Source organism: Sinocyclocheilus rhinocerous, unplaced genomic scaffold (genome assembly GCF_001515625.1).
Source record: "Sinocyclocheilus rhinocerous isolate Xijiao unplaced genomic scaffold, SAMN03320098_v1.1 scaffold510, whole genome shotgun sequence".
Taxonomy (NCBI): domain Eukaryota; kingdom Metazoa; phylum Chordata; class Actinopteri; order Cypriniformes; family Cyprinidae; genus Sinocyclocheilus; species Sinocyclocheilus rhinocerous.
The window spans coordinates 341,300-366,316 of NW_015653008.1; the positions used below are offsets into that span (position 1 = coordinate 341,300).

Sequence of the window (25,017 nt, forward strand, 5' to 3'; positions counted from 1 at the left end):
AGTTCCCGGGGTTCAGCTCAAAACCCACGGCTGATGAAAACTTATGGAGGACTGTTCTAGCGCTCAGATTAGCAGTGATTTGCATCCAAAAGTTACAGCGCGTGCAAACACACACACACACACAAACACATGTCCAGATGTACATTTTTTCCTACAACAGTGCTAAAGCTCCCAGAGAGCCATAAACCTGCATACTGAGTGTTTTTCTAAGCTGTGGGATGATGGTAGTTGTAATTATCTAGAAATAACTGTAATCTTCTGTCAAAGTTTGTGGTTTTTATGGGTGGTGATAAGTGTAGCTAATGCGATTGTTTAAGTAAAGCTATTATTTTGGAGGGGAACCTGCATGACGAGGGTTTTTCGTTAATAAGATGCTGATTTTTCTTGATGACGGATATCGGAAAGGGCTGATGGTGCAGGTGTTTGAAGTCATAAACCTGTAATTTTAAGTATTTGCGTACAAAGTTACACAAGTGATTATGACCGTCTTTACTTGGCAGTGCTTCACAGTTTTAAGAATGAGATCATAGTCCCTAGATTTCTTAATGTTTCGTCCAAGTACGCAATTCTTTCAAAGCTGTGTAATATCTAAGTGCATTTTACCTAGAGCTGCAACTAACGATTAATTCAGTGTCAGCTGTATTGTCATTTTAGCACATTGCATGGCAATGGATAAAAAGCAAAACATGGTTCCTTCAGGAAACTACACTGACGTATATATAATAGACAGTCAGGAGGACTAAAGACAACAATAAACACAGACAATACTAGAACAAGGTATAGAGCAAAAGAGAGTTGACAATGATAAAGTGACAGGTCTGTTGTTTTTTTGTTTTTTGTTTTTTTATAAAATATTTTTTTATTTCCTGACTTTTATTAAAGAAATCATGATTCTGCATACTGCTCAATGTTCTCCTCCAAACCAATATGCATTTTTGAAAGCTATAAAAAAAAATAATTATATAATAATTAAATAAATAAATGTACCCTAATATATTTTTAAAAATCTGGGCTTGGTAAGATTTTTTTAGCGTTTTTGTTTTTTGTCTCTTATTCTCACTAAGGCTGCATTTATTTGATCAGAAATAAAGTTACAAATTGTAATATTTTGAAATATTATTACTATTTACAATATTATTTTTAATAATATTCTTATAACAGTTTCTAATTTTAATGTATTTTAAAATGTAATTTATTCCTGTGATGCAAAGCTTAGTTTTCAGCATTTTTAATTACTATCGTTGTTGGGAATAATTGTGCTGCTTGATATTTTTGTGGAAACCATGCTCATTTTTCCAGAATCCTTTGATGAATAAAACATTCAAAAGAATGGCATTTATTTGAAATTGACGTCTTTTGTAACCTTTTAAATGTATTTAGTGTCACCTTTGATCAATTTGTTGAAGGTGTTATTGCTGCATAAAAGTATTACTAACCCCAAACTTTTGAACTGCAGTGTACAGTATACATATCATGTATGCTATGCTTCACATTTTTATTCCATAACAGTTACTGTTCCTAAAAAAATATAAATTCTTACAATATGGTCAATTTTAAACCTAAATGTAATAAATGTTTCATCAATGTATTTTGAACAAATTTCTGTACCCTTGCACTGTTGCCCTCCATCTGCGTTGGTTTTTTTGTTTTTTTTTGTAGAAATGCATTTTTCACTAAGTTGTGTAATTGAAGAAGATTCTACATGCACAGGGCACACACCCAACTAATCAGTAGTGACATATGTTGTCGATTTTATTGATTAGGTGTTGCAGCCATAGTTTTGTGTGAATTTAATCACTGACCTGGAATGACAAAAGAAGTACTTCCCTGATATGGGCTTTTCAGTGACCTATGCAAAGGAGATACTGTTATTGGCCAGTAATGTAAAAATGACCAGGTAGCTGATACATTGATCAATCAGTGGTCAAAAGTACAGAAAGCAGCAAGTCCAGAACTGTGTTAGGTTTAAATAAACACAGAGGGTACCTCTGTAAGGTCATGCATTCCCTGGAAGATTTCAGTTCACAAGTTCTCAAGTAGTTTATTTTCTCTCTCAGGAGCTTCAGCTAAGCGAGAGAGAGCTGTGTATGTTCATCCCTGCCGAGCTGATGTGAAACTGAGTTGTGTGCTTTCATAGCGGGCCAGACACATTGACCCAGCTGAAGGTCTCACTGGGGAGGGTTACCTAAACCAGTGCAGAGAGGGACTCCCTGCTGTAGAGCTGGAGTAATCCAGTATTAACATAAGATCAGATCAGATCAAACAGTTTATCGTGAGAATAACCCAGAATCATCTTAACCCTTTCACTTTGAAGTGTTTTTACACAATAATGAACTCACTGAACCTCAAATGGCAATCATAACCCAAAATATTTCTTACATGTTTACCTGAGGGTTTTATAGTAACTGATATGTGACTTATCATGTGACAAGTCAACTGCCTACTCAGAGAGATTTTTGACCCATAAGGAATTTTTGAACTCTCTGTTGCTGACAGCTGTGGTTTAGTACTTTGATCAAGAAAGCAGTTCCTTATAAATCTTATATACTTAATAGAACTTGCACATTAATGATTCTTGGCAGATTTAAACATGTGGCTAATTTATGAACAAAGCCTAATATACTAACAGTGTTTGTTGTGGAAGTGTAGGATTGTGGGTTGTTTTGTGAGTCTAGTGTTTCAAGGATCACAGCTGAGAGTCTTGTTTTAGTTTCGTCAGATGACACGTGTTTTTCAACCACATACAGACCACATTACTTGAGCTTTGGTAGATGAAATATGAGTAATAGTGCGTTAAGTAAACCTCCCTCTATTTCCTCCTTTTTTTCACTCTGGATTCCACACACTCATGTAACAGTATTCTCCTCACTGGCCTCTTTGTTTTAAGAGTTACTCTTAAATGCATCTCTACGCAAATGTGAAACTCCTAATTTAGGAGGCAATGCTCTTAAAATGTTCTTAGGATAAAGTGATGCAGGTATTTCAAGGCATGAGTCATTTTCCCAAGTCTGAGAGTCCCGGGATAGTGATTCATTGTCTGTCTGTCTGTCTGTCTGGACAGTATCAGCCAGACTTACTGTCATTGCGCTCTGTGTTTTGTCCCTCAGAGGGGAATATCATGCAGTTACGTCTCTATGGTGTCAAAAGTATTTACAGTCAACAGAAACTTCACATGCCCCCTAACTGTAAATGTTTGAAGTCACGACCTGTGAACTGTTATGATTATTGTGATTTAAGACCATGCTGACTTAATTAGTCTTGACTCTTGGTTCTCAGACTAAGGATCTTGGAAAGACATGACGCAGAATAATTATACAGGGATTCCTTAAAGTGATACTTCAACCAAAAATTTACCATTTACTCGCCCTCATGTCATTCCAAACCTGCAGAGGTGGGACCAAGTCATTGTTTTGCAAGTCACAAGTAAGTCTCAGGTCTCTGGCTTATTGTCAGTCAAGCACAAGCACGCTGCAGGGACGCGTCTATAACGACTTTGATCTGATCATAAAGTCTTTCCGAGTCACAGGGCTCAAGTCCAAGTCAAGTCTCGAGTCCTTGCTGTCAAAGTCTAAGTCGAGTCTCAAGTCTTCTTTAATTATGTCGAGTCGAGTCGCAAGTCATCAAATTTGGGACTCGAGTCCGAGTCAAGTCTCGAGTCGTGTGACTCGAGTCCACACCCCTGCAAACCTGTACGGCCTTCATTCTTGTGCAGAATGCAAAAAAAGATACACTACTGTTCGAAGTTTTTATTAATACTTTTATTCAACAAGGACACATTGAATTGTTAGAAAAAAAATCTTATTTGAATAAATGCTGTTCTGTTTAACTTTCTATTCATCAAAGAATCCTGAAAAAAGCAAGTTTCCCAAAAAAAAAAAATAATAATAATAATTAAATAGTATAACTGTTTTGAGCATTGGTAATAAGAAATATTTCCTGAGCACCACATCATCATATTAGAATGATTTCTGAAGGATCATGTGACACTGAAGAGTAATGACTGCAGAAAATTCAGCATTGCCATCACAGGAAAAACTACTTTTTAGCATATATTAAAATTGAGAACTGTTAAAACTGTTTAATTTGTAGTAATAATTCACAGTATTACTATTTTTACTGCAAATACATAAATGCAAAACAAATAAATGCGGCCTTGGTGAACATAAAACACTTTTTCAACGAACTGTTTTCATAGGCTGCGTTTACACTTGACATTAACATGCGATCACCGTGATCTGATCAAGCAGATCGGATCATCAGTCAATCAGGACACGGCGCGTTTACACTTGGCAACATCAGCTGACTTCTCGATCTGGATAACCGATCGGATCTGTATTTCCCGCGCAATATTTAAATAAGTCTGCGGTGCAAAGTCAACCTGAAGTGGTGCTTTTTCTTTTGAAAACTATTTTCAGTCGTGGGACATTTTACAAATCAAAATAAATGTACGAGTCTCACTAGCGCTCTGTTCTTCCGACAGATCGGGAGAGAGGGGGTGGTGTTTTGCGTGATGGCGACCTGCGAATGCAGACACGATGGCTGGATTGCGTTTACATTACACTGAGATCCGATCACAATGCGTCCTCGACTACCTCTGGACCAGGACACGCTGATCGGATAACATTCCGATCAGAAGCGCGTTTACACTTGTCTTTTCAATGTGTATGTGGACAACATCCGAATACAGGTCGCATGTTAATGCCAAGTGTAAACGCAGCCATAGACTGTCTGGTCCAGTATTGTTTCCACCCCAGCATTCTTCAAAATATCTTCAAAGGTTGTGTACACTGGATGTGTTAAAGCAAACGTTCCAAATCCATTTGTCTTGTTATCGGAAGCTGCACAAGCATTTGGAACATCAGGTCATATTTACAAGCTCCAACAAATGAATCTGATGTACTACTCTGCAGAAAAAGCTTCACTGCTTTTTCTCTTTCCCACAAATATACACACAACCTCAGGTGTTTGAGCTGTGAGAGAGAACAAAGTTTTCTACAAGTTTCTTTTCCTCTTTTTCTGTTCAGTATATTACCCGTCTCATTTTTTTGTGTGTGTGCATTTGTTTGTGTGTGTGTTGTGTGATAACGTTTGGTCAGTATAAAAGTAATAGAAGTCTATGAAAAGTCCCCACAATTCACAGAAACAAACGTGTGTGTGTGTGTGTGTATTTATTTGTGTGTGTGTGTGTGTGTGTGTTTTCCTGAATAACTTTTTAACGCTTGCTTCATCCTTTAGTCACAGATGAAGACACTGTCAAGAGATACTATGCCAAGTTTGAGGAGAAGTTCTTCCAAGCATGTGAGAAGGAGCTGGCCAAAATCAACACATTCTATTCAGGTAAGTGTGAACATTAGACTTGTTTAATGTGAAGCTCACAGTTTCTGTCTGCTTTAGTATTTAGTGACAGCCAAAGCCAGGACTGGCATTAAACCAGGACTGCTGTTATTTTTTTTATATCCCAATAAATAACCACCTGCTTTCTCTTTCTCTCACTCACACAGTTCTCTTACTCTCATTTGGCCCATGACCACTTGTTTATTGTCTAACCAATGGCTCAGAGATTATTCATATTCTTAATCAATTATGATTCTTTTTTTAAAGTTAACATAAAATATGGCTTTGTGGGTTAGCCTGATAACCACACCACCGCAGTGGTACAGCAAAACATTTTTGCACATATGAATGTTTTTTGACATGAATATTTGGACATGAGTAAAGGACAAGGCTTTGTTTACAAAATAGAAAAATAGTTAGCAGTCAGGTTTTGCATTGTGGCCATGGAAACATTTGGATTCGTGCCGAATGAGAGAGTTGTATGATCCCATAAATTGGAATTGGTTTTGTGGGCTGGTCACTCAGACTGTTACAGAAAGCTTTGTAATATAACTTTTTTCATTCAGTAAATGTCAGTCTATGTAACAAGTGATTTGTTGACAAATTAGACATTACTGGTCACGCTGTGTGCAGGAGAAATATTTAATCTGTGTGCAGGTTTCAGTCTTTATTGCTCATCAAATTCAATATTATCACAGTTTGTGCTTGTTAGACCAGGTAACAGATATATAAAGTTTATTTATACAGAGCCCTGGACATGACATGACATTCACAATTAGACCAGAAATATGCATTCCATCTTTCCAGCTGCATCACATACTGATGATGTTTCCATTCTTTCGTGACGCAGAGAAGCTTGCAGAAGCACAGCGGCGATTCGCCACGCTGCAGAATGAGCTGCAGTCTTCTCTGGATGCGCAGCGAGAGAGCAGTCGAGCCACGGGTCTGCGCCGCCGTCGCACTGTCTTCCACCTGTCACAGCAGGAGCGCTGTAAACATCGCAATATTAAAGACCTGCAGCTGGCCTTTAGCGAGTTCTACCTCAGCCTCATCCTGCTGCAGAACTACCAGGTCTGAAAGTATGCAAAACACTATTAGGCTATGGTTTACAAGCCTTAGTGCTCAGTTCTGATCGATTATCACATCTGATTTTTTGGATTGGCTGTTCACGTTGTTTTTTGGTTTGTTTGTTTGTTTTTTAATTGATTTGGGCCACTTTTGCCTCCAGTCTGAATGTAGCTTTAGATGTTTTAAAAAGTGTTCAAAATTGTGAATATTGAGAATTGTCATGACATTTGATGGATTGGACATGTGCACATGATAACTTTCTTATTCCCTCGGTTGTTGCTTTTTCAGTAATTCCCATTTGAGTATGATCCAGCTAAAATCAAACAGTTTTTTTTAAATTCATTTCCGATTGGCTATTCTTTGAGATCAAACTCATTTAAAGTGTAAATGCTTTCTCTCTGTCAGAACCTAAACTTCACTGGCTTTCGGAAGATTTTAAAGAAACATGACAAGATGTTTGAGACCGAACGTGGCGCTGATTGGCGTGTGGCCCATGTTGAAGTGGCTCCTTTTTACACCTGTAAGAAGATCACTCAGCAACCAGCACAGTGGTTAGTTATTCTGACAGTATGTTCTCAAATCCCCAGGCCCTTGTTACCACAGAGTTGGAAGGAGGAGACCGACAGAAAGCCATGAAGAGGCTCCGAGTGCCCCCATTGGGAGCAGCACAAGTAGGACACTCTGTGACTTTTACTAAAACACCTTTCATTTGTACTGTTTAAAGGACATGAACATCTCACCATCCTGTGCTCTTTGTCTTAGCCTGCACCAGCATGGACCACTTTTAGAGTAGGACTCTACTGTGGTGTCTTTGTTGCTTTAACAGTCACAGTCATCATCACAGGTATATAACCTCTCATATGCCTTTTCGAAAACTGCTATTTTAATGAAGCTTTTAGTTACTTTATAAGGTCTAATATTTCGCCTGTCTCTAAAGTTCATTTACCAAATCAAAGATATATAACAACGTTAATGTAACCCTGCGATCAGAATCTTTATTAAGGATTTGGTTATTTTGACAATTATATGTTTTGCACAACTGCAGGTGTGGTTAAACTTGTTAGCAGAGAGGAGAAGAATGTTTGGCCCCTAGTGAGAATTTATCGGGGTGGTTTCCTGCTCATCGAGTTCCTTTTTTTATTGGGCATCAACACGTATGGATGGAGGCAGGCTGGAGTTAACCATGTCTTAATATTTGAGCTCAACCCCCGCAATAACCTGTCCCACCAGCATCTCTTTGAGGTAATTAGAAATCTGTGACTGAGGTTCTGAAGAATAAAATGAATGTTACTTTTTATTTTAATTCCATAAAAGGTAATTTCACAACTGCAAGAGATGGTTAAATATAATACTGTTGCTTCATTTTTAGTCCTTGATTCCATTTGACTTTTTGAATTTACAGATTTTTTTTTTAAGTTTTTGAAAAAAGAACAGCTGTACGAGTGTTTAAAATAATCACAGATCCCTCTTTATTTTGACAGCTACTTTATACATTTAGAGATTTAGCAGTGCAGAGCTCCTGTCAAATTTCCTGCCAGGCTAAAAACAATGTAAAATAAAAAGAACCAGATTTATACATGTATTTCTCTCTGTTTTTGTGCAGATTGCTGGATTCCTTGGAGTTCTTTGGTGTGTTAGTATTCTGTCCTGCCTCTTCGCTAATTACACAATGATCCCTATACAAGCGAACCCTCTAGCTCTCTATGGGTTCTTCTTCTTCTTCCTTATCAACCCTTTCAAAACGTGCTACTACAAATCTCGCTTCTGGCTACTCAAATTACTGGTAAGAGCCAGGAGAATTTCATAACACACAAGAGCATTTATCACACTTTTATGAGACATTAATATTTCATTTGAATGTCGTTGATTAAGTTAGTCATCTCCTCTTTTCTCCTGCTTTATTGTCCACCTTTTTCTTTTCATAGTTTCGAGTGGTCACAGCGCCATTTCACAGAGTGGGGTTTGCTGATTTCTGGCTGGCTGACCAGCTCAACTCTCTAGTTGTGGTTCTGATGGACCTGGAGTACATGATCTGCTTCTACAGCATGGAATTGAACTGGTCCAAATCTGAGGGGGAGCTGTGGATTAAAGAGGGTATCCAGATGCACATTATTGTCTTTGCAGATTTAAAATGGTTTTTATGGGGCAGTTATTGATGACAGGTTGATGTTTTTTTTTTTGTTTTTTTCAAAATCAGGTGGAGGGATATGTCACTCGTATTCATATGGAGTACGAGCTGTAATCCAGTGTTTGCCTGCCTGGTTCCGGTTTGTGCAGTGTCTGAGACGTTATCGGGACACAAAGCGTGCCTTCCCTCACCTGGCCAATGCTGGCAAATACTCCACTACCTTCTTTGTGGTCATCTTTTCTGCACTCTATAAGACGCATGAAAGTAAGTACATGAGCTGTTACATTCTTTAACTAAACATCAGATGCTTTGGATACTGTTTGAAATTCTTTGTTTACCCAACATGACATTTTTTGTTTCCATTCAAAACAAGTCTAAAAGACATTCTTTGTCAGGTATAATGTGGTTGATGATGTTGTTTACAAAGTAAAAGCGGACCACACACCGAACCTTGAGGAACACCATGCAGCTATGCTTACAGTCCTGTTTTTTCAATTATCTCTAATGTTCTCTTATGTCACTTCCTCTCTGTTATCATTAGCTCTTCCAGAAGGTCAGGTCTTCCTTTACCTGCTAATTGCCTGCAATATCATTAACTCATGCTACACCTTATTGTGGGACCTGAAGATGGATTGGGGTCTTTTTGACCGTAATGCAGGGGAGAACACCCTCCTCAGAGAGGAGATTGTATATCCACAGAAAGTAAGAATACATACACTGTTGGTTTTCATGTTTTACCATTACAATATTTTTTAAAAGAATAGTCCATTTCACGGCATTTACACTGTCATTGTGTTGATTTGTGTGCTCTCTTCGAACAGGCTTACTACTTCTGTGCCATAATAGAAGATGTGATCTTACGCTTTGCATGGACCATTCCACTTTCTCTTGGGGTTGTGACTACATTCCCAATCATTTCTGATATTTTAGCAACTGTCCTTGCACCACTGGAGGTCTTCAGGTAAACACATCAGCATATATCCATACATTCATACAACCATTTCTACCCACAACCTGTGGTGAAAAGAATGGTTTTCCCAAACAATTATAATATGTTGAAAATTTACTCACACTTAAGCCACCCAAGATGTATGAGTGTGTTTCTTAGGTAGAAATTTGGAAAAATTTAGCATTACATCACTTGCTCACCAGTGGATCCTCTGCAGTGACCTTTTTGAAATGATGGACAGGTTTTTCATGTCAGCTGTTTTCTATTTTAGCATTACAGGAGTACTTTATTGACCAGTCAGAAAACATGACTTAATCTATTTATTCACTGTTTTTATTTATCATGCCTCCATCCCCATCAATGTCTGCTCGAAGTAATTGCATATGAATTTTCAGCAGGACACAGTAAAGTAACCCATCCGTATAATCTGTTGTCTGTTTTAGGCGCTTTGTTTGGAACTTCTTCCGTCTGGAAAACGAGCATCTGAATAACTGTGGTGAGTTCAGAGCTGTGCGGGACATCTCAGTAGCGCCTCTAAATGCTGATGACCAGACGCTGCTGGAGCAGATGATGGACCAGGAGGATGGTGTCAGGAACAGACAGGGAAAGAAGAACTGGAAGAGAAGCTACAGCATGTCCTTGAGAAGACCACGCCTCTCCTCCCAGTACGCTCAGCCTCACAGACACAAATCCAGACATAGAATACATAAGAATGAGATTTGTTCAGCAAGATTGATTTAAATTAGTGGTTCTCAATCTTGTTGAATCCCCCCATTTGTCCACAACAATATTCAACGGCCGACATGCCTAGTTTCCGTTACATTTCCATTTCCAGGAGTCCAGACGTTTTAGGAAATGGTTTTTAGGAATCCTAGTCTTTTTAACCAATGAATTCACCTGGCTTTTCCAGTTACTTTTGATGTACTGGATAAGAATTAAGGATTTTTAAAAATATTTTTACTCATTTCTATTTGATAAAAAGTTTTAGAGCTGACTGGAAAATGTATATTCCTTATAAAAATGCCTATGGAGTTTAAACGTTTATTACTACATTTAAATTTACATTTAGTCATTTAGCAGACGCTTTTATCCAAAGCGACTTACAAATGAGGACAATGGAAGCAATCAAAATCAACAAATTAAATCAAACTAGACATGACTTTTGCGGAAATCATACGTTTAAATTAAGCTACCTCATATATCCTGTTTTTTCCAAGTGGAAGTGGTTTTTACAGTGGGAAAACACTAAAAAATGTTGAAGGGGTGAATTAAAAGATTATTTTATTAGCCAGGAGTTTTAGTTGTTTTAGATCATTTTAATGCTTGTTTTGTCTCATTTAAATAATTTTAAGTTATCTTGAGGCCCCTTGAAAGTTTGCAGAGGCCCCTTAATGGGCCCCAGCCCCGTTTGAGAACCACTGGTTTAAATACAAGCTCAAAAAGCTTATTATCCTTGCAATTTCCTCTAGAAATGCTAATAAATATTAGTGGCACTAGCAAAGTCCTAGTTTTTTTTTTACAAAGACCTCAGCAGTTCTAGTGGCATTTTCCATAGAGAGGGTAAAAAATAGGTCTTGAAACCACAAAAAAAAATTATTGTAAATGTATTTTTTGTTTTGTTTGCAAAAAATGGTCCACTTAACCATCCGAAAAAATATATATATTTTTTTTATTTATTTCAATTTTGAAGCAATGAACATTTTCTGTTAAAAAAATTTAAATGGCTAACTTTAGAATGAGCGACAGGGTTACAGATTTAGCCATAAAAAATAGGTGTCAAGCAGTTTCCGGCCAAATGTTGGTTTGTTGTTATTGATACAGTAAATGTGTATTTTGCTTAACTTGAGGAAAAAAATAGTCTTTCTTGAAACAACTTTGAAAATGAGGTTGAATTGTTGAGAAAATAATCACATTTTGGTGTGTTGACGTACATGAGTTAAGGTAAAGGTTTTTTTATATTCAATTTAAACAAGATTTAATAGTGTAGTAGTTCTCTCTTTATTAAAAAGACCATTTTTAATCAAGGGTTTATGCCTTTATTAAAAAGTAACAAGACATCAGGGGCCCTGTTTGTGGAAAGTGCCCTGTAAGCCTCCAAGCGCCATCATACAAATGTCCTCATGAGATTTCATTGAGTTTGATGAAACTCAACAATTTCTTTTCTTTTTTTATTTTCAGGTCGAAGGTCCGAGACACCAAAGTCCTGATAGAGGACACCGATGACGACACCTGACCCTTGCGTCCACAGTGGCTTGAGAAATTGTTTTTTACAGGACCATAGACCTCAGTGAGCCTCGACTTCAAAAGCTATCCAATCAATCCATCACAAAGCTGCCTGACTACACACACACATTTCACACCGAGACCTCACTGATTCACACACGCAACAGGAGCAGCCACTTCTTAGTTACTGTACTGTTTATGATTCCTTCGTTACTGCCTTGAACATTTTTGTGAAGATCCAGTATGTGGAAGAAACAAAAATTGAATTCAATGGACGGTGTATGTATACGTCAGTTCACAAACCGCTTGATGGGACCACGCTCATATAAACTATGGACACGTCATCACAGCAGTCGTGATCAATCAATCGGTTTGGATACTGTCTTTAAAGACTTTTATGATGAGGGTATGAAGACATTCATGTAGCAGACATATGGACTGGTTTACCCTCATTCATGACAATTACAATTTATACTTTTTTTTTTTTTTTTTTCAATGCACATTGTTATTTATGTGAAGGAAAGATGCCTTGAACGTTGCTTTAAAGGAAATCTTTTAAATATAGTAAGGATTTACCTTGGACCTTTAACCCAGGACCTCTGCATGCTTTTGACTGACCCTCAGGTGGCTCTGAAGAAAAAAACTGATTTGATTCATATTTATTGAAATACTTTGCCAGTTGGTTTAAACACAAACCACCAATGTAGTTACCTGCTCTAAAATGCCAAATGAGAGTGTCTGCTTATGTTTGTTTCACATGTCTTAAAGTCAATACAGGTTGAAGAGGTGCTGCATTGTAGACACAGAATGAGAGAAAAACGCCCTTAGCTTTAGAAGTGTCAGGCTCATGTTAAGAGCAAGCCAAATATCAGAAGCATTCCTTGAGAAATTCTCCTTAGCTGTCATTTTGCTTCCTACATATGATCATCCTGAAACCCCGTTTTGTTGTATCTTAAAGCTTGTTAAACACACAAATCTTATTCAGCAATCACATTCCACTGAAGTAGCATTCCATGTCTGCGATCTTGTTTTTATGTTTAATTTTCAGCCAGTGTCTTCCAGAGTTTGACTAATTCTTAGACCACCTGAGGGGTTTCAGAGGTTGTGGGAGAAACGACACCTCCCTTTTCTTTTCAGCTGAATCTTTGGCTGACACAGGAGCACAATGAGTTTCTGTGTGAATCATTCGTAAAACTTGTTGCATAAGTCATCACATTCAATTTGGTGTGATAAATTATGTAAGGATGGGTTTCTGAACGATTATGCCCAGGTTATTCTCATATGATGGTTTATAATCCATTCCAATCAAAAATCTGTATTTGTACCTCTGAAAGCCTAGCTGTCTGTGAATGAGATGGATGTAAGACAGGAGGTACTGCAGTCGCACATTCATGTAATACCCAAAAGACTCACCGGCTACACCTCTCATACTATGTCATGTACTACTGTCCCAAGTAAATGCTTGGACCAAAAATACAAAAAACAAGGTTTCTCTGTTGATGTTTTCTCATGGCATTTGTACTCATTTTTGACTGGCATTTAAGATTTATATTTCTAAATCAGAAAAATAGACAAGATCGTGTACTCCACAGCTTCACTCGAGACGCATGATCAAGAAACTTCAAACTCGTGATTTCAAACTATGCTGCTATACTGTAATAGAATTACAGAATCAAGAAGTTGTCATCTAAAGTATAAATATGTCTGACCTATCTATCTATCTATCTATCTATCTGTCTAGGCTTTATATCGGCCACTGGCCACTCTGCTCTGTAAGATATCGGCATCGGCTGTCAAAAAAAACAAACAATAATGGTCAACCATTAGTTTGGTTACCTACATTCTTCAAAATATCATCTTTTGTGTTCAGCAGAAGAAACAACTTGAGGGTAAGTAAATGACAATTTTCATTTTTGGTTGAACTATCTTTGTAACTACTATGTATTTAACCATTGGTTACAGTATACTTATGTACATACTTGGTCCATTTTAATTACATTTAAAGTACTTGAGTTGTAATTACACTGTTAAGTGTACCCCGAACTGTAACCCAACACACTAACCCCTATAACCCTAATCCTACTCCTAAACCTAACCATACCTCTCTTGCATGTAGTTTCCCAGAAAATCCAGTCTTGTTAGGTATTTAATGTTAGTACCTAGTGCTTAAGACCACCTAATATAAAGTGTGACCAAGATGTCTCTCCATTGAAAGTCTATTCCACCAAAACTTTGAAGCTTCAAAAACTTCATGAAGAGATCATAAAACTAATCCATACTTAATCCAAGCCTTCTGAAAAGACATGTTCGCTTTACATGATAAACCGTTTTCGTTTAAGCTTTTATTTATGTATTAACTTTGATCACATATAGTAAACGGAAGCTTAAACATGTCTGTTCTCACATCATGTAATTGTTTGAGTGTCAAGATCTTAAGCCTCAAAGCCTAAATTAAATCTGTTCATCATTAAGCAATTGTGTCTTTCAGTATTTAATGAATGTTATGATGCAAAAAGCAATACAGCTTGCCTTAAAACCTTTATTCTCCTCACATTTTAGTTATCTATACATGTGTGGTCCATTTGTTCTTTTAACAGTTAAATGATGGTCCTTCACAATGACATCCAGACACATTGGCACACAAGTGGTTTTAGATGAAGTGGCTGTCTGTCAGCTCAACAGAGGCTTGTGTGAATGAAGTCTCAGAGAAAGTCAGCAGACAATGAGATGCTACAGTACAGATGTGTCCAAGAGCCAGTCAGTGTCAGCCTCCGTCCTCTATAAACAAGGCATCAGAAAACCTACAGGTGATTTCAGATCATGCATGATGCACAGCAAGACAAAAAATTGAAATGCGCAGCGCCTGCTGCTTCAAAGCATTTTCAATAACATACGATGAGTGTTTTGCGATGTCAGGTTACAGTAACAGTCTTTAATCTGAATTAAGGCAACTAGAGAAAGAACTTAAAGTTCTCACAGATGAATGTGAAAGCAGAAACGTGAGTGTTCACGTGATAGACACGACACTGTTTTGCCGTTACGAGTAACCTAAAGACACTCCAGGAAGTAACAGACAGCGAGATCTGATTTCCAGAGCCGTGTTCATTTGAGGTCCAGGACCATGGAAGCTGGGTTCTCCAGGTAAGAGCGCCACAGGTTGGAGAAGCGGGACATGGTGGCGCCGTCAATGACGCGATGATCGGCAGACCAGCTGACGTTCATGATGTATGCCTTCACTACCTCGTCACAGGAGTTAAACCTGGGCAGCACCTGCGATAAAGCAGAGAAACGGCTTTTAGCTTAAAGGTGTGGAATGAGCAAAATTTCTGTGAAAATCTGCAGGCAAAAAAGGTCCATTGTTTACGGTCAAGAGTGTAGCGATGTATGAAGCGCAGCTCACAGAAGTCACTTTCAAAACAAGCTGCTTGCTGTTGATAAAAACTTTCACAACCACATGGAGTCCTAATGAAATCCTACTGAAATTTGTTAAACAATGGTTAAGAAAAAGGTGAATTTTTTTTTTTTTAAGTTCTTAAACTCATGAACTGTATTTATGTTGGTTTCATACAATTCTGATAAACTTTTACACTATTACAAGAGATGTGGCAATTTAATGATTCTAAAATGTCATGTGGTGTAACCATGAAGTAAAAAGTAATTACATATTTTAATAAAACCTTAAAATACATGGTAGTGTACATATTGTAGTAAAAAAAAAAAAGTATTTAAAAATGCATTTATCAGTAGTGTTTTTAGGGAGTCGCACCACATGACATTTTACAACCTGAGCTAATTTCACCTTGTCATAAAAATATCAAATTATCTGATATTTTAAGAGACTTTTTGACCTTAAAGTCAATGCTGATATCATTTTCTGTTTGTGTGTTCATTTATGCATGATGGTTGCATCACATGACTTTAATTTAGTGGAAAAAATTATAATATTAAAATGCTGCAAAGCCACATTGTAATTTAAAGAATAAAATAATAATAATTATATAATTTATTATATAGATTATGCAAAACTTTTTTTCATTACATCAGCACAGTTGCATCACCCTTTATTTGAGTTTTTTACGAGTTTATGCCCAGTCCAAAAAAAAAAAATTGTTCTGAAAATATGCTCATAAAGACGTATGTTAGAATTACAGTATGTATGAGCTCCATTTTAGATCAAATTATCTGATATTTTAAGAGACTTTTTGACCTTAAAGTCAATGCTGATATTTTCTGTTTGTGTGTTCATTTATGCATGATGGTTGCATCACATGACTTTAATTTAGTGGAAAAAATTATAATATTAAAATGCTGCAAAGCCACATTGTAATTTAAAGAATAAAATAATAATAATTATATAATTTATTATATAGATTATGCAAAACTTTTTTTCATTACATCAGCACAGTTGCATCACCCTTTATTTGAGTTTTTTACGAGTTTATGCCCAGTCCAAAAAAAAAAAATTGTTCTGAAAATATGCTCATAAAGACATATGTTAGAATTACAGTATGTATGAGCTCCATTTTAATGTATTTTTTAATAAATAGATGGGACAAAAAGTGAGTATTTCACTTACTCTTTAAGATACTGTTGATATGCTGGGCATATATGCGTTATTATAATTACAGTCTACACTAAAGAATACATAAAATCAACTTATTTATCGTAGATCCAATAATTCAATATAAATCACCTCCTTAAATACAAATACATTTTTTATTAAATGGTGAAGAAAACAAGCGGTTCACCTGGATCTTTCCCAAAGCTCCGATGGCCACCTCCGGAGGCAGAATCACCGGCTTGGCATACGTCCCTCCAATCTAAACAAAAAACCACTGTTTTAATTCCCTTATGATGAGAGATCTGATCATCGCTAGACAGCAAATAGAAGCCCATTGAAAGCCTGCTGTTGTTTGAGTGCTTAGCTTATAAAAGAAGCTCTTGGACTCATATATAACCTTCAAAAATGACAGCATAATGATCATGAGGCCCAAAACAAGGTGATACAGCGTTCCAGACCAAATACAGCGTGTCATTTATGCACCACTAGCGGCGTAAAAAAAGAACTGCAATCTGTTCGAGCATCGAATGACGTTATGAATTTTTTTCAGAAACCTGTTTAGTCACAGTTATTGTTGCAATTCAATTTGGTGGCACTAGAGCTGTAAAAACTGCACACTTGGGAATCTGCATCCAAAGTCTAAAACCAGGCGGGTGGAGTCTCACCGAGCCGATGTTGGAGAGTGTGAAAGTTCCTCCAGTGAGGTCAGCGGTGCCCAGCTGTCCGGCTGAACCCAGAGCCTGCAGACGGTTTAGCTCCACAGCAATGTCAAAAACACTGAGGGCCTGAACGCTCTTCACATTGGGCACCAGGAGGCCCTGAGCAGTGTCCATCGCCAAGCCGATGTTATGAGACGCCTGACAACAATGAAAATGTTACTCATATTGGGCTGTTTAGGACTTTTAAGCAAACCGTGGCCTCAAAATGAAAGGCTGTGATGTGACTGAAGTGTTTTGGGGCTTGCCTTGCCTTGAATGTGATGTTCTGGCAGCCTTCATCCACAAAGGCATTGAGAGCAGGAAACTGCAAGAGCCCGAGTGACGTGGCCTGAACAAAACAGTAAAAATACAAGCTATAATTATAATCTGACCGCAAACACCTGGAGTTAAAGGAATAGTTCACCAAAAAAAGAAAACGGTGTCATCATTTACTCACCCTCAGGTTGGTCCAAACCTGTACGAGTTTCTTACTTCTGTTGAACGTAAAAGAAGAAATTTTGAAGAATGTTGGTCACTGGTCCCCATTAACTCCCATGGTATGTTTGAAAAAAACACTATGGAAGTCGATGGGTACCAGAAACTGTTTGGTTACCCACATTCTTCAAAATATCTTCTTCAGCAGAAGAAACAAACTCCAAACAGGTTTGGAACAACTTGAGGGTGAACTTATCATTTTTGGGTTAACTATCCCTTTAATATTCACATAGTTAAAGCAAGTGTACACATTTAATCTCTCTCTCCCTCTCTGACATTTCCTGCCTTTCATGGAAATATTTTATTTTAAATAGAAGAGCCATTCTGTTTTTAAAACTGTTCAAAAATCATGTTTTTTTTATCCTGCATTCCAATTAATATCAATCAAACTGCAGTTGGGTTGTTTTGATTAAATAATAATATCTAAAAATACAGCTAACCAACACAATAAAACACAAAAATATGATAACACAATAAAAAACATGATTCCGTTATCCGTTTTTGCAAATAAACTCATATATGTATGTGTGTGTATATATATATACAGTAGTTTTAGTTTAATTACAAAAATGCATATTTAAAATTATTTTAATTTCATTTTACTCATTTATTTTTTTTTATTTAGATTTAAAAAGACGTTTGAAGTATTTGATCTGATAGCGTGATGGTCCTTGAATGTTTAATGTGTCTGAATAGAAGCAGGTGGCAGTGGTGGAAGGTAACAGGAGAGCACCTTGATAAAGAAAGGCATGTAGCTGAGTTTGACACCGCGAGACTCCGCCAGGTCCTTCAGCTCGGAGCGTAACCGCACTAGCTGCGTCAGGTCGACCTCCTCACAGTAACCGAAGTGAGGAATCTTCAGAGCAGCAGTCATGCTCTTCACCATGGCCTTCTGGAAACCTACGTTCATGACCATATGGGAGAGACAGCCAATCAAGAACATGTGAATCAATGACAAATAAGAGTGTCACCATTAGGGCTGTCAAAATTTTTTTTCGAATTTCGAATATTCGTCGAATTAAAAATAAAAATCCACATTGCATATTTATCACATTTTCTAGAGGGACATCTATCATTGCACTCGCGTCTGGCACAAGAGAGCGGCATGTTTAGAAAGCCATGTAAAATTAATGCAAGTTCAACTTTTAAAAAAACATGTCTAAAGACGATGGGTTTTTCCCATCCCACTGTATCTCATGTTTTTAAATAAAGAAAGTAGCCTACTCTTTGTGATTGGTTTTCGGTCCTTTGTATTAAACTATACATACATGCATGGTGCTGTTTTTTTTTCTAATTGTTTAAGCAACTTTATTAATTATATATGGTTTATAAACATTATTTTAAACATTATGCACTTTTTTTTTTTCAAAGACAGCCCTGTTATTTTATTACGCTTGGAAGAAACGTGCATAATATTTTGCGCGATGCGCCCTCTTGTGGCCTCAGGAGAGAAGCCAAAAGCTTTTTTTCCCCTAACTGAAATTATGCCTTTTAAATTCGAATATAATTCGAATTTTGATAATATTTAAGTAGAAAATTTTAATTTAGTTTTTTATCATTTTGACAGCCCTAGTCACCATTTAAAAAAGGGGGATATCTTTTTAAAGTTGAGTTAGAAACATGCAGCAAGTTCTTAAGGCCCATTGCACCAAGGACGATAACTATAAAGTTTTAATATTCATTCTAATTCTGTGAGAATAGTGACATCAACACCACAATTATGACAATAACAACACAGAGAAACGACAACACTGGAATCACTTTCAGAATGATTTTTTCTGTTTGATGAACAATAAAAACATTGACAGCCAATCAGAATACACATGGCTTTCAAGAGTTTGAGTATTTGCAGACAACAAAACTGCAGCACACAATTATATAAACTGAGCATTATTTTGCTTTGCTGTGAATGCTAATTTAGCATTAGTTATCATTCTTGGTGTGAACGGGTCTTAAATATCTTAAAGCAGCAAATGGCAAAACTGAAACGCATACATAAATATTTGAGCATTGCTGTGGAGACTAATATAGTTATCGATATATTTATCTTAGAATTACCCTTTATACAGATACTTTTTGTATTCATGTTTGTTTCATTAGGTTTTATAAAACCTGATGACTCTGAAAACGTCATATGGTGCAACCCAGTAAAAACATTTTTCTCACATCAAATATATGTAATTGTACACATTATCATTTTCAAAAAATTTATATATTTTACAAAGTATTGAAAATCATGAACTGTTAATTCTTAAATATTACATTTTTTGGGGGAGTCGCACCACATGACCTTTAAGAAATAATAGTAGATAATAAAAGATAAAAAATAAAAGACAACTACTTAATAAGGTTGTCTTTTTTAAATACCTCTCCACATAAAATTTCAATATTAAAAAATAATTTAAATCCAGAAATTAAAAATATGCTAATCACAGAAGAGGTGTTTTTAGTTATTGTATGCACGACCCATGTACAACAACAAACACTCACTGTTCAGAGGCTCTGTCCTGTCTTTCCAGGTGACGACGGGTCTCGGGATCGCCGGAGGAGCCATGATGGGCGTCTTTTCTTTGGGTGGGGTATCTGCAGTGGGTGATGGGGTTTTCTGGACTTCATACGGGAGGATAGCTCCTGTCTGCTTGGCTAAGAAATTGATAATGTCTTCTTTCAAAATACGGCCGTCTGTTCCTGTCCCGACCACCTCACTTAGTTTAATCTAGTAGAGGACAGATTTAGAGATCAGAAATGACCAAGAACACGATAAAGCCACAATGACAGGGTGTTGTAGGTGGTTACAGCCTGATGCAATTCAAAATTACATTGTTCTCCATGGCCAGACGGCGCACCGCTGGTGTCGCCTGGCTTTTTTGGCCCTTGATTTCCTGATGTGATTGCTCATGGGATATTGCTGGAGTCTCTACCACATCTTCCTCTGGGGCGCCCTCTGCAGGACAACAGACCAAACTATTTTACTACACAATGACAGAACTGGAAGGACATTTCAAAGTCAGTATCAAGAATACGATCCACAGCAGTGACTGACCCAGCGCTTTGTCCGTTTCGATGTCCACAAGAGGTGAACCAACATGTGCGATAGCATCTACGTCATAATACAGTTTACGGATGATGCCGTCATAACGGCTCGTGATGGTGACAGATGCTTTGTCGCTCTGGACTTCACAAATGCTGTCAAACTGGGAGACTCTGTCCCCTTCTTTGACATACCTGCATAAAGACAGAGAAGCAAAACAACAGAATACATTTTTTTTGAATATTTACTCAGTATATTATATGGGTCAATCAGTAAAATAAACCTTTACTACTATTTACTGATTCCTATGCTAATTGACAAAAGTCCTCATATTTTGCACCTATAATGTTTAAGCTGTAACACCATAACAAAACTGAAACTATTTTTTTTATGCTATGAAAATGCGAGTGCTGACAATGCTGGTGTGTTTAAGTCGGCATGAAATGAAAATTCACATTATAAGTTATAGATCGTTATATAGACCTGTAAACAATTCATCCACATGTTTGTTTATTTATTTTTAATGTACCTCTTTTTATGTTTAATCAAAAAGGTCATAACTGGACATATGCAGATGCTTAAACCCAACCCCACAAACTCACGTTCATCTGTTTTTATTATGTTTTAGTTATTTTAAACTAAACAAAAAAAGAGAAATGTTGTCTTTGCAGTTAGCTGAAATAAGTGTTTATGGTTTTAGTTAACAGTAATAAACCCGTCACAAAAATGTCACAAATATCTGTTGCTACTTCCATTTCATTGTGACTTTAAAAATGTGCAAAAATGTCATTATATTATAATATTATGTAATATTTAGTGCGGTCAAACGATTAATTGCATCCAAAATAAATGTTTTTGTTTACATAATATGTGTGTGTGTTCTGTGTATATTTATTATGTGTGTATATACAGTGGGTACGGAAAGTATTCAGACCCCCTTAAATTTTTCACTCTTTGTTATATTGCAGCCATTTGCTAAAATCATTTAAGTTAATTTTTTTTCCTCATTAATTATAAAATCGCCTGCGATTTTTTTGCGTAACTTGTCAGTGAGCTACGGCTCTGTGTAGTAAATTCTGCTCCATCTGAAAGCACGTGATGATGATTTCCTGCTGATTACAGAACCGGCTTTTTTAACAAAATGCACATGAAAATCGCATTCGATTAATCGTGCAGCCCTACATAAGGGTAAGTAAATTATGTCAACATTTTCAATTCCAGGTGAACTACCCCTTTAAAATCTGTTGCAGCATTTTATAAGACAAATGACATGAGCTTACCACTCTTTTACAGTCACTTCCATTATGCCCTCTCCAATGTCTGAGAGTTTGAACTGCAGCACCTGTCCAGAGGCCACTGAAAGTACAAACACATGTATACTGCAGCAGTCCAGTTTATTAAGACAGCAATTACATACACACAGAAAAATCAGGGCTACTAATGTGTTGTACAAGCCAATATGCCTGTTTGAACATTTCACGCTTGCAGCACATACCATGGCTGCATCTGAAGCCTCTCCAGTGGACTGAAGTGAGGGGTGTGGAGATGTGAAATACAGGGGTCGGTCCAAGAGCCTGGAGCCTGGGACACTGCTGGAGGCGATGGGATACAACCCGAGGCTGTGATGCACACAAGCAAGACCATTCAAACTCTCTGCTCATGCCAATTACTGCTTTAACTAATACATTAAACCCAGGTTTTCAACCAGAGATCAGTGAAAAATATATATACACAAGACACAGAAATTTATTTTTTTTAATTGCATAACATTTCATGACATTCATGACACTAGGTCTGTTTTGTTTGAATAGTGTATGCAGTAACTTAACTGACTTTAACAGAGGACTGGACTGAGCACCTCAGCAGCTCATTATTATACAATAAGTTTTGCATGTTCGCTAAAAAGATTTGACAAGGTAACTCTGACACTCTGTGCGTTGTATATGGGATATCCTTTTAAAGATAGCATCATTGTTTATAAACTCACCAGACGTCTCAGTATTCTCAGAGAACACCGCACTGGCGTCACCGCCGCCATGTTTGCCCAAGACTCTCACAGAGATGATAAACGCAGGAGATCTCTCGCTCCATATCAACATCCTGGAACCCCGCGATATGAATAACCAGCTCACTGAGCACATAACAACAGTTTGTAATACAAAAACAACCATACTGTAATGCTACAACCACTTATTATTTAACAGAAAATGTTTTCGTGGAGAAAAACTGAAGCATGACTTCCTGTAATCGCGAACCGGAAGTGATGTTGAGTTGATCATCCCTCATCTTTGAATTCTCTTGTTTGGTTACGCTCTGCTGACGTAATGCTCACGCCTACCTTGACCAGCCAATGGGCGTTTAGTTCTCTGAAGCATGTAAAAATGGTTTGGCTGTATGTTAAAATTATTTTAAATTAACAATAAAATATTTTGTGCTGTCATTACAATGTTAACGACATAAGATTTTCTGTTGCAGAACGAAACGTGAAAGTCAGTAAAATATGTTTACAGACTCTTGTGACAAAATACACTTTAGCATACTTTAAAATAGAATACTTCAAAAGAATATACTGTGCGAACTAACTTGACAACATTACAATGCACATTTTAAAAGCGTACCTGTGTTAACAAACATAGTTATAAAAGTGTACTCTCTTTAAGTACAAGTGGCCTTTTAGTTCATTAGTATTATATTATTTGCAAGTACAGTTTTTTTAAATATACTTTTAAGATTTGAAGTACACTACAAGTGCACATTCAATACAATAATAAAGCACAAGGGTTAAAATCCTTTTTTAAAAAACAGGAAATTCATGATGGAACCCACAGTGATTAGGATTTATGGGTTTATGTCATGTTTGAAATAATTAAAAATGAATTGTTTTATACCAATTTGATATCATATAAATTGCAGTTGCTTCAGACATCGGTCTGGTTCCATTGCATGGCTGAGGTCACGTGACCTCAGTCTCCATGTCACTCACAGTTCAGCAGTCATTCCTCTGATGGTGAGATTAGCACAGCGGCCTTGACCCTGAACTTCTTTTCCACAAAACCTTTAAACTGCTGCTTAATTGGCTGATTCAAATGAATGGGTTAAGACGACAATAGATGATGAGGTCTGACTGTGTGAGATGAAGCACACAGTGTTTGTGCATGAGTAAAGGAGGATATTCTCTCATGCGCTGTGTTTGTCTGGATGCTTAGAAGATTGTTTTACCCATTACTCGTTTAATATCGCTCCTCCGATGCATTTCTGTGCAATGACATTTTGCCTAAAGGACACATAAGTAATTAGTGTACTAAAATGTAATCATTATTAGATCATCATTGTTTTTATAACAACTTAATAGCACCTATCTCGTCATTTTTTTTTTATATATATATTTTTACTAACTTTCTAATTATGCAGTTAAAATGCTGATCAAATCTTATGATAAATAATTTGATGATTAGAATGTATGATAATGATTTTGCATCATGTTTTAGTATAAGAATAATATGACACATTTTATTAAAAAAACTATCTGACACATTATGTGGAAAAAGTTAAGGCAGTTGGATATTCAGAAATAAATATTATAAACAAAAAAACAGTAACATGTAAGGGATAATGTACAGTGGTTACATCACAAAAGCTATTAAAAAAAGAACTCAGTTATTGAGTTTATTTTGCGATAATAATCAGGAAGACTGTATATTATCCTCAGCTTATTGCACTTATTAATAATTATATTTTAAATGATTTCATTATGTGAGAAGAAAAATACCACGCTAATGTAAACTGATGGAGTGTTATTTTAATATTATTTATGTAATTACCTTTTTAAATTGTTAAATTAGCTTTTTTTTCGGTTTTTCTGAAAATAGTTTGTAATTTTGTTGTGCTGTTTTTGTATTTATATTTAGCTTTAATTGATTTAAATTCAGTTTTAGGTTGAGTAAGTTCAGCATTTTTCTAACTTTTTTGAATTTCAGGTTTTTTAAGTTTACAGTTTTGCCATCTAATATTTATATTTTATTTTACTTCAGCTTTATTTCAATTAACAGAAATTCATGTCAAGCGGCACTTAAGATTTCTTGCTGCTTTTTTCATTCCATCCATGTCCGGTGGGGAAGAGCTCCTCCTCCAGCGTTTCTCAAATATCTACAGTGCTGATAAGCTCTCTTGTAACGCTGCGGGTGACCTTGCCTGTTATTAGAAACCCTGTTCCATTTGGACTCTGGCCTCTGAGCATGTCCTCGTCTCAGGTGTTACCTTAGCGCTGCCTCACAGCCCTGACCCTTGAATAATCCAGACTGCTGCAGTGCTCAAAATCCCACGCCACGTTATTGTAACAGAGATGGACCGAGAACCATATGAATGTGTCACAGAGGTCATATCGCAAACCCAATCAGAACAAGAATTCAGGAGTGACGTTCCCACCTCTTTGTGAATTCAGAGTAACCAAAACCCTCTGCCAGCACCGGAGCCGTTGAGCTGTAACCCGAGGCCGTCACCTGAGCCGCTCTTACCTGTGTTTCGTAGCTC

General features: G+C 36.8%; 2 protein-coding genes across 2 annotated transcripts in view; one reads left to right on the forward strand and one right to left on the reverse strand.

Annotated features, from left to right (window-relative positions):
- LOC107715512 (xenotropic and polytropic retrovirus receptor 1 homolog) overlaps window positions 1-13,185 on the forward strand; it is a 29,065-nt gene extending 15,880 nt beyond the window's left edge. The window contains exons 3-15 of the mRNA XM_016521664.1: window positions 5,236-5,337; window positions 6,185-6,405; window positions 6,808-6,938; window positions 6,971-7,073; window positions 7,165-7,246; window positions 7,448-7,644; window positions 8,006-8,185; window positions 8,328-8,496; window positions 8,600-8,794; window positions 9,072-9,232; window positions 9,352-9,491; window positions 9,923-10,144; window positions 11,658-13,185. Of these exons, the coding sequence (XP_016377150.1) occupies window positions 5,236-5,337; window positions 6,185-6,405; window positions 6,808-6,938; window positions 6,971-7,073; window positions 7,165-7,246; window positions 7,448-7,644; window positions 8,006-8,185; window positions 8,328-8,496; window positions 8,600-8,794; window positions 9,072-9,232; window positions 9,352-9,491; window positions 9,923-10,144; window positions 11,658-11,712 (1,958 nt within the window). The 3' untranslated portion in view covers window positions 11,713-13,185. The remainder of the gene's footprint in view (window positions 1-5,235; window positions 5,338-6,184; window positions 6,406-6,807; window positions 6,939-6,970; window positions 7,074-7,164; window positions 7,247-7,447; window positions 7,645-8,005; window positions 8,186-8,327; window positions 8,497-8,599; window positions 8,795-9,071; window positions 9,233-9,351; window positions 9,492-9,922; window positions 10,145-11,657) is intronic.
- A 1,489-nt stretch (window positions 13,186-14,674) lies between these two features.
- LOC107715513 (lipoamide acyltransferase component of branched-chain alpha-keto acid dehydrogenase complex, mitochondrial-like) lies at window positions 14,675-22,759 on the reverse strand. Its single transcript, XM_016521665.1, has 11 exons — window positions 22,475-22,759; window positions 21,983-22,106; window positions 21,768-21,843; window positions 20,500-20,681; window positions 20,276-20,400; window positions 19,947-20,172; window positions 18,190-18,356; window positions 17,233-17,310; window positions 16,929-17,120; window positions 16,451-16,522; window positions 14,675-14,972 (listed from the first exon to the last, which is right to left on the reverse strand). Exons 1-11 carry the CDS (start codon window positions 22,523-22,525, stop codon window positions 14,805-14,807), a joined length of 1,461 nt encoding a protein of 486 aa, XP_016377151.1. The 5' UTR covers window positions 22,526-22,759; the 3' UTR covers window positions 14,675-14,804.
- Between the last annotated feature and the right edge of the window lie 2,258 nt (window positions 22,760-25,017).

Excerpts from the sequence above, each read along its gene's own strand:
- LOC107715513 (XM_016521665.1), bottom strand. The coding sequence starts at position 22,525 with ATGGCGGCGGTGACGCCAGTGCGGTGTTCTCTGAGAATACTGAGACGT. Across the intron at positions 22,107-22,474 it reads TGAGAATACTGAGACGTCTG|CCTCGGGTTGTATCCCATCG; the intron begins GTGAGTTTATAA and ends TGTGCATCACAG. Across the intron at positions 14,973-16,450 it reads GAGCTTTGGGAAAGATCCAG|GTGCTGCCCAGGTTTAACTC; the intron begins GTGAACCGCTTG and ends GCTTTATCGCAG.